Source organism: Scophthalmus maximus, chromosome 5 (assembly GCF_022379125.1).
Source record: "Scophthalmus maximus strain ysfricsl-2021 chromosome 5, ASM2237912v1, whole genome shotgun sequence".
Lineage (NCBI taxonomy): Eukaryota > Metazoa > Chordata > Actinopteri > Pleuronectiformes > Scophthalmidae > Scophthalmus > Scophthalmus maximus.
In genome coordinates this window covers 26,805,315-26,815,000 of record NC_061519.1, presented here as the reverse complement: position 1 = coordinate 26,815,000, position 9,686 = coordinate 26,805,315, and the positions used below count along the sequence as shown (strand labels likewise).

General features: G+C 47.1%; 1 protein-coding gene across 2 annotated transcripts in view; it reads left to right on the top strand.

Annotated features, from left to right (window-relative positions):
- The window catches only part of myo10 (myosin X), a 91,254-nt gene that overhangs the window by 52,190 nt on the left and 29,378 nt on the right, over window positions 1-9,686 (top strand). For both annotated transcript variants that reach the window (XM_035634115.2, XM_035634114.2), the window contains exons 5-16: window positions 163-297; window positions 391-515; window positions 967-980; window positions 1,221-1,305; window positions 1,391-1,494; window positions 2,273-2,402; window positions 2,773-2,891; window positions 3,008-3,154; window positions 3,844-3,944; window positions 4,285-4,351; window positions 4,486-4,578; window positions 5,465-5,533. In XM_035634115.2, coding sequence (XP_035490008.2) covers window positions 163-297; window positions 391-515; window positions 967-980; window positions 1,221-1,305; window positions 1,391-1,494; window positions 2,273-2,402; window positions 2,773-2,891; window positions 3,008-3,154; window positions 3,844-3,944; window positions 4,285-4,351; window positions 4,486-4,578; window positions 5,465-5,533 — 1,189 coding nt within the window. The remainder of the gene's footprint in view (window positions 1-162; window positions 298-390; window positions 516-966; window positions 981-1,220; window positions 1,306-1,390; window positions 1,495-2,272; window positions 2,403-2,772; window positions 2,892-3,007; window positions 3,155-3,843; window positions 3,945-4,284; window positions 4,352-4,485; window positions 4,579-5,464; window positions 5,534-9,686) is intronic.

The window sequence follows — 9,686 nt, the reverse complement described above, 5'->3', positions numbered from 1 at the left end:
ACAGACAGACAGACAGACTCACAGACAGTAGCATGTAAACGAAGGCCAAGTGGGACATTGTGATTACACTGACTATTAGTACATTAGCGATGGGCCAGTGCCTTGCTCATGGGCATTCGAGGAGACGGCGCTGATCATTTTTGTGTTTCTCTTGCCCCCCAGTGGAGAAAGCGGAGCGGGGAAGACGGAAAGCACCAAGCTCATCCTGAAGTTCCTGTCGGCCATGAGCCAGCACTCCCTGGAGGCGTCGTCCACAGACGGGACGTCACACGTGGCGGCGGCGCTGCTGGAGAGCAGGTGATCATTCCCTCCTTATCACAGGGTTCATTATTTAACATGGTCACCGTCCTGACTGTCTCCTGGCTCACGACCCCTGTGCCGCTCCTTCAGTCCCATCATGGAGGCCTTTGGAAACGCCAAGACCGTCTACAACAACAACTCCAGCCGCTTTGGGAAGTTTGTCCAGCTGCACTTCAGCCAGAAGGGGAACATCCAGGGAGGCAGGATCGTCGACTGTATCCTTTGAAACCCCACTCGGGTGTTGAAGTGGCCGCCGCTGCCTTTAAACTGCATGTTTCAGACCCACTGGGCTTCATACTGTAACTCAGGAAGGAAGGAAGGAAGTGGTTCAGCATAGCTGCTTTTAAAGGTGAAGACAGGGATCAAATCAATGATAATAGGACATTTCCAACTGGCCTCGGTGCCTTTAATTAGAAAGAGACAGGAAACGAAGGTCAGCGTTCCGGGGGTCGACAGTCTGTCCGACCTGGAGTCGAGCTGTGGAGGGAAAGTTTGCCACAGACTGTAAATAAAAACGTACGTAGTCACCGGGTCGGGAAAGTGAAGCCGATGCAGAAGCACCTGGAGCCGGTCTTCACCTGGAGCCGTTGCTCTGTTTGTCCGTCGAATCACTTCGTCAGCTGTAGTGTCTGTTTTGTTCCTTGACGGACTCTCTTCCGACCGCAGACCTCTTAGAAAAGGTGAGTTTCCTTGCTCCTCCCACAAACACCTAGCTGCACACAAGATCCTTTTTTAAATCGCTCTCCGAACCCCGAGACTTCAACGAGACTTCTCAAACCGCCTCTGCAGCATAACGTCCCCGATGTTCTGCCAGAATCTGTTCAACAAAGGGAACAAGGAATTTGTTTTTTATGCTGCATGAGAGGTTTGAGAGGTTTGAGAGGTTTGTCCGAGCAATTAATCCCTTTGTCTCTCTACAGAACCGCGTGGTCCGGCAGAACCCAGGGGAGAGAAACTACCACATCTTCTACGCTCTGTTGGCAGGAACCAACGCCCAGCAGAGAGGTGCGTGAGACGAGAACACACGATGTGATGTCCGACTTTAAGAATCGTACAAAGAGTTGAATTCAACATCTGTGTGTGTCCGCAGAGGCGTTCGGGTTGACCCAGCCCGACAGCTACCACTACCTGAGGCAGTCGAGCTGCGTCGCCGACAACACGATCAACGACCAGGGCACTTTTCAGGACGTTCTGGTACGCAGGACGCAACCGGCTGTGTCACACACACACACACACACACACACACACACACACACACAAACCAATTCACTTTTGTTTAAGACTTAACAATTATTTGACAGTTTGATTAAACTTTGGGTTTGTGAAGAGACATAAATGTTAAAACTCCTATCACAACGTCGTCTGAAGCTGGAAGACGACACGACGGCTCCCAGGAGTGAAGCCCGAACATCTGCATCGCCCCCTGGTGGCTGGTCCTAAGCCCCGCCCCCCTCCATGTTAGCCCGATGTTTCCGTCATGTGAGGTAGTTGTTCAAGCGTCCATGTTTCAGATCAGTTAGTTTTTAATCAGTTATTTGATATAAAAATCCAGTGAGACGTTACTATTGACAGCTGAGATCGACTCGTGATTGGTCGCGAGCGTGTGTGTGGGCGGGGCCTCGATATGGCGCCACACTCCACCATCACTACTGCACATTATATTACGTCGTTCATCTTCAGATACAGTCTTTGTTTTCTGCGTCTAGATTATGGGGCTTTCAGTGTTAGGTGTCGATAGCAGGGGCCCTCAGCTCGCATCCACCCTTGGACCCACTAGGAGTTTGATCCGGCCCTGATTTCAAACCAACATCAAACCGGTCCAAACCTCCGGAAATGTCCCTAAAGTCTAATCAGCTGCTGGAGATCGATCGCGACCGACCGGAGCTGTTTCAAAGTTGAGACCCAAAAGAAACAACGTGACGCCCACACGAGGAACTCATCGACTCAGTCTAATTTTTTTTCTGGCTCCCAGAACGCCATGCGGACGATGCAGTTCACGGAGGAGAACATCGGGGAGATCCTGCGCCTGCTGGCCGGGATCCTTCACGCAGGGAACATCGAGTTCATGACGGCCGGAGGAGCGCAGGTCTCGTCCAAATCAGGTCCGAGCTCTTATGTTGTTAAGAACTTTGTCTACGTCAACCTGACGAGGACCTCTAGTGGTCAAGTAGAAGTATGGCTGTCGGGGACTAACTTTGTTAGTAGCAACGTAAAAACTTTCTATCCTCTCTTTTTCTTTTAACCATGAATTTTTAACGCAGACAAGCGTTTAAATATGTAACTTTTTGAAATTAAAGTTTAACTGTCTTGAAAAGATTTTAAGTAGCTCACTGATTATGTGGTTGATATTCTTTTTTCTTTTTTTGTCCCATGTTCTGGGTTTTTTATGTGTGTTGTGTTCACCTTTATTGTTACTTTCATAAATATATATATATATATGTATATATTTTCACGTGTTGCATATGTCTGCAGCTCTCAGCCGGACGTCCGACCTCCTGGGCCTGAACTCGGACCAGTTGGCCGAGGTTCTGACCCACCGCTCCATGATCCTCAGGGGAGAGGAGATCTCCACACCGCTCACCATCGAACAGGTGACGTTTGAATCATGTGAGCGACGTGTTTCAGACAGCTGAGACAAATCAGACATGACTGACTGTGTGTGTGTGTGTGTGTGTGTGTGTGTGTGTGTGTGTGTGTGTGTGTGCAGGCGGTCGACTCCAGAGACTCCATGGCCATGGCACTTTATTCCCGGTGTTTCAACTGGATCATCGGCAAACTCAACAACCGCATCAGGGGCAGAGAAGACTTCAAATCCATCAGCATCCTGGACATCTTCGGATTCGAGAACTTCGAGGTGTGAAAGACACCTGTTTTTGTTTTTCACGTACATTATATCAAACCATTATATTAATATGTTTAAGCAGTCAGACGGATCGGGTGAAAATAAAAACTGTCTTTTAGATATATGCCTATAGGCCCAACAGTCGCCTTATGAAACCACATTTAAATCCCCCAGAGTTTTATTTGGATCCGCACCAAATCTCACACACTCACATAGACATTAGAGCCCATGTGGATTTTTTTTGGGGGGGGGAGGATTAAATAAATAAAAAACTATAAATTAAAAGAAAACACAAATGTAACCAAATATATATATAGAACTTGAATTAAGAAATTAAACCTAATCTGTTTTACGTAAAAAACATAAAACATAAGTGAACATTTTTGTTCTGCATCGTTTATTCTGCACGATAAAAGATTTCATATCGGCCAACCAGGCTCTAATAAATGAATGAATTATTCCCTGGGAAATTACTGAAAATGTCATAAAACATCCTATTTCACAATGTTGAAGGAAAAATCCTGGATCCTGGTTTTTAACGGACAGCGTGAAAACATCTCCTCCTTGATGGAGGCACTGAATCAAACTCTGTAGTGGGACCTTGTATTCCTCCTCTCCTCAGCATTCTCCTCGTATTTTCAATTGATAATCAAGGAATCAGTCCTCACGCTCATCAACTGCCCGCTGTCGATCCCCCGCAGGTCAACCGCTTCGAGCAGTTCAACATCAACTACGCCAACGAGAAGCTCCAGGAATATTTCAACAAGCACATCTTCTCGCTGGAGCAGCTCGAGTACAACAAGTAGGTGGAGGCCGGACTGTCGCCGGCCGAGGGCCCGCGACGTCACACATACAGACACTCAACGTTTCATTTCCTATCCGCCCGGTTTCGTCCCTTTGGCCCAATCGTCCCCTGATGTTTCTCATCTGACCATGTTGTTATCTCGAGGGACAATCGGCAGAATTCACCTTCACCCACCAAGTGATTTTGAACATTTGTAAAATCTGAATCCTCAGAATCTGTTTGTGTCTGTCAGTATCTCGAGTCAAGTTTTCCGTGCCCGACTCGGACGCAGCTCAGTGTGTTTCTCCCGCTCCTTTGTCTGCTGATGTAAGCTGTTCTGTTGGGCTGCTTCCTGCAGGGAGGGTCTGGTGTGGGTCGACATCAACTGGATGGACAACGGAGAGTGTCTGGATCTGATCGAGAAGGTGACGGGGCATTCTGGGGAGAATTGGAAAATGCCGTTGGCGACAAAGAGCGTGTCTGTGCTTCCTCTGGAAAGTGTTGTCGCACGTTGACTACAAAGATGATGATGATGATGATGATGATGGTGTTTCCATAGAAACTGGGTCTCCTGGCGCTGATGAACGAGGAGAGTCACTTCCCCAAAGCCACGGACGACACCTTACTGGAGAAGCTCCACAGTCAGCACTCGGTACGTGACGCCTTGTCTCCGGCTCTCGGCCTCGCGCCGGAGAAACAAGATGAAACTGTGAAACACGGAGACCGTCGATAAGACTTGACTTTATAAAACAGTCCGTTTACCAAACACAGTGCCTGAGTGCACCTCGACTTCCTCGATATGTAAAACGAGCTCCGACTCTTGAAGACGAGGCCCGTGTCTCTCGGTGACACTTTCATTCGCTCGGAGTTCAGTTCTGGTCAAGTCCCGTTTATAGACCGATTCATTCAACTCGTCTTTTTCGGGTCATTGTGGTCGTTTAAAAAAATGAACCCTACGTTATTAAAAAGAACAACTGGTATGTCGTTGATTTGAATCATGATTCGTACAATCTATCTGTCTAAAAAACACTGATTGTTCCAAATCAAATATGATTGTAAATCAAAATTAAAAATGATTTTCTTTTGTATTGATTTGCTTTATAAACTGTTTTGCCATGCAGTTACAGCCCTTTGCCAGCAGGGGGCTCTGCAGCTCCACTTACAGTAACCCTCGACGGTTTCTGGTCATTTTTACACATTTGATCAGCGACGTGACAGTTTGTATTTTACATTATTTAAAGAGTTTAAAGCATATGTTGCTAACGGGATATGGATCCGCTCTGCACAGTTCTCGACCTCTGAGTTCCGACTTGGTTTCAACACTGATGTCATTGCAAGTAGCAAAGAAGCAGAAGATGAATATGAGGGCTTGTACATAACTGTGATGAACATTTCTCCCTGTGTAGTGAAGCTTCACTTCAGTTCATTAAGAACAGATTCTCTGAATCTCAGGCAGGTTTGATTTCCACTGACAGTCGATCTGGATGAATATCAAAAATAATATTGTTGTTGTTTGTTGTTTTTCTCTCTTGCTGCAGAAAAACCCTTTTTACGTGAAGCCCCGTGTCGCCGTGCACTTCTTCGGAGTCCGACACTACGCAGGAGAGGTGAGTGACCTCCAGAGGACATTACTGTGTTTTGACTCGGTCGAATTGTCAAATCCTGACGTGACCAGGAAGTGTTTCCTCAGCACCGTGATAAGAGCTGTTCAGATTCTCTAAGTGTTTAGGAAAGGAGCTTCACTGCTTCCTCTCCTATCTCCTTTAGCAGAGGACACACTGGAGCTTCCTGTGTGAGAGGAAGGAGATGAAGACCCACAATGCATTTCGGCAGCGATAATTAACGTGACGCGTCATGAACGAACGTAAACGATTCAATCTGAGGAAGAAGAAGAAGAAGAAGAAGAGTATGAATATGATCAAGAAGAGACGTCATCATGTCAGTTACTGTTTCATATGAATCATAACGTGATGTCACACAACACTGAAACATTCTGATGGAGCCGCTGAGGTTTTTGTAGTTCATCTTCGGAAATGTGTAGTTTCACCACAACAGACGCATCAACAACATCCACCATCACACGACCACGTGGTTTAGTGAGAGTTGGATTCTCTGAGCAGCTGTCGACTTCTCCTAAGTCCCATCAGTCCTCCTGACACCTGACCTTGACCTCATGACGTCTTCCACTGAGGTCAAGGAACAGTACAGAGGAACAGTACAGAGGAACAGTACAGAGGAACAGTAGAGAGGAACAGTACAGAGGAACAGTAGAGAGGAACAGTACAGAGGAACAGGAGAGAGGAACAGGAGAGAGGAACAGTAGAGAGGAACAGTACAGAGGAACAGTACAGAGGAACAGTACAGAGGAACAGTAGAGAGGAACAGTACAGAGGAACAGTAGAGAGGAACAGTACAGAGGAACAGGAGAGAGGAACAGTAGAGAGGAACAGTACAGAGGAACAGTAGAGAGGAACAGTAGAGAGGAACAGTAGAGAGGAACAGGAGAGAGGAACAGTAGAGAGGAACAGTAGAGAGGAACAGTAGAGAGGAACAGTACAGAGGAACAGTAGAGAGGAACAGTACAGAGGAACAGGAGAGAGGAACAGTAGAGAGGAACAGTACAGAGGAACAGTAGAGAGGAACAGTACAGAGGAACAGTAGAGAGGAACAGTAGAGAGGAACAGGAGAGAGGAACAGGAGAGAGGAACAGGAGAGAGGAACAGTAGAGAGGAACAGTAGAGAGGAACAGTACAGAGGAACAGTAGAGAGGAACAGTAGAGAGGAACAGTAGAGAGGAACAGTACAGAGGAACAGTAGAGAGGAACAGTACAGAGGAACAGGAGAGAGGAACAGTAGAGAGGAACAGTACAGAGGAACAGTAGAGAGGAACAGTAGAGAGGAACAGTAGAGAGGAACAGTACAGAGGAACAGTACAGAGGAACAGTAGAGAGGAACAGTAGAGAGGAACAGTAGAGAGGAACAGGAGAGAGGAACAGTAGAGAGGAACAGTACAGAGGAACAGTACAGAGGAACAGTAGAGAGGAACAGTACAGAGGAACAGTAGAGAGGAACAGGAGAGAGGAACAGTACAGAGGAACAGTAGAGAGGAACAGTAGAGAGGAACAGTACAGAGGAACAGTACAGAGGAACAGTAGAGAGGAACAGTACAGAGGAACAGTAGAGAGGAACAGGAGAGAGGAACAGTAGAGAGGAACAGGAGAGAGGAACAGTACAGAGGAACAGTACAGAGGAACAGTAGAGAGGAACAGTAGAGAGGAACAGTACAGAGGAGCAGTACAGAGGAACAGGAGAGAGGAACAGTAGAGAGGAACAGTACAGAGGAACAGGAGAGAGGAACAGTACAGAGGAACAGTACAGAGGAACAGGAGAGAGGAACAGGAGAGAGGAACAGTACAGAGGAACAGGAGAGAGGAACAGTACAGAGGAACAGTAGAGAGGAACAGTACAGAGGAACAGTACAGAGGAACAGTAGAGAGGAACAGTACAGAGGAACAGTAGAGAGGAACAGGAGAGAGGAACAGTAGAGAGGAACAGGAGAGAGGAACAGTACAGAGGAACAGTACAGAGGAACAGTAGAGAGGAACAGTAGAGAGGAACAGTACAGAGGAGCAGTACAGAGGAACAGGAGAGAGGAACAGTAGAGAGGAACAGTACAGAGGAACAGGAGAGAGGAACAGTACAGAGGAACAGTACAGAGGAACAGGAGAGAGGAACAGGAGAGAGGAACAGTACAGAGGAACAGGAGAGAGGAACAGTACAGAGGAACAGTAGAGAGGAACAGTAGAGAGGAACAGTAGAGAGGAACAGTACAGAGGAACAGTAGAGAGGAACAGTACAGAGGAACAGGAGAGAGGAACAGTAGAGAGGAACAGTACAGAGGAACAGTAGAGAGGAACAGTAGAGAGGAACAGTAGAGAGGAACAGTACAGAGGAACAGTACAGAGGAACAGTAGAGAGGAACAGTAGAGAGGAACAGTAGAGAGGAACAGGAGAGAGGAACAGTAGAGAGGAACAGTACAGAGGAACAGTACAGAGGAACAGTAGAGAGGAACAGTACAGAGGAACAGTAGAGAGGAACAGGAGAGAGGAACAGTACAGAGGAACAGTAGAGAGGAACAGTAGAGAGGAACAGTACAGAGGAACAGTACAGAGGAACAGTAGAGAGGAACAGTACAGAGGAACAGTAGAGAGGAACAGGAGAGAGGAACAGTACAGAGGAACAGTAGAGAGGAACAGTACAGAGGAACAGTAGAGAGGAACAGTACAGAGGAACAGTACAGAGGAACAGTACAGAGGAACAGTACAGAGGAACAGTAGAGAGGAACAGGAGAGAGGAACAGTAGAGAGGAACAGTACAGAGGAACAGTACAGAGGAACAGTAGAGAGGAACAGGAGAGAGGAACAGTAGAGAGGAACAGTAGAGAGGAACAGTAGAGAGGAACAGTACAGAGGAACAGTACAGAGGAACAGTACAGAGGAACAGTACAGAGGAACAGTAGAGAGGAACAGTACAGAGGAACAGTAGAGAGGAACAGTACAGAGGAACAGTAGAGAGGAACAGTACAGAGGAACAGTAGAGAGGAACAGTACAGAGGAACAGTAGAGAGGAACAGTAGAGAGGAACAGTAGAGAGGAACAGTACAGAGGAACAGTAGAGAGGAACAGTAGAGAGGAACAGTAGAGAGGAACAGTAGAGAGGAACAGGAGAGAGGAACAGTAGAGAGGAACAGTACAGAGGAACAGTAGAGAGGAACAGGAGAGAGGAACAGTACAGAGGAACAGTACAGAGGAACAGGAGAGAGGAACATGAGAGAGGAACAGTAGAGAGGAACAGTAGAGAGGAACAGTACAGAGGAACAGTAGAGAGGAACAGTACAGAGGAACAGTAGAGAGGAACAGTACAGAGGAACAGGAGAGAGGAACAGTACAGAGGAACAGTAGAGAGGAACAGGAGAGAGGAACAGTAGAGAGGAACAGTACAGAGGAACAGTAGAGAGGAACAGGAGAGAGGAACAGTACAGAGGAACAGTAGAGAGGAACAGGAGAGAGGAACAGTACAGAGGAACAGTAGAGAGGAACAGGAGAGAGGAACAGTACAGAGGAACAGTACAGAGGAACAGGAGAGAGGAACATGAGAGAGGAACAGTAGAGAGGAACAGTAGAGAGGAACAGTACAGAGGAACAGTAGAGAGGAACAGTACAGAGGAACAGTAGAGAGGAACAGTAGAGAGGAACAGGAGAGAGGAACAGTAGAGAGGAACAGTAGAGAGGAACAGGAGAGAGGAACAGTAGAGAGGAACAGTAGAGAGGAACAGTACAGAGGAACAGTAGAGAGGAACAGGAGAGAGGAACAGTAGAGAGGAACAGTAGAGAGGAACAGTAGAGAGGAACAGTACAGAGGAACAGTAGAGAGGAACAGTAGAGAGGAACAGTAGAGAGGAACAGTAGAGAGGAACAGTAGAGAGGAACAGTAGAGAAGAACAGTACAGAGGAACAGTACAGAGGAACAGTACAGAGGAACACTACAGAGGAACAGTACAGAGGAACAGTAGAGAGGAACAGTACAGAGGAACAGGAGAGAGGAACAGGAGAGAGGAACAGTACAGAGGAACAGTACAGAGGAACAGTAGAGAGGAACAGTAGAGAGGAACAGTACAGAGGAACAGGAGAGAGGAACAGTACAGAGGAACAGTACAGAGGAACAGTACAGAGGAACAGTAGAGAGGAACAGTAGAGATG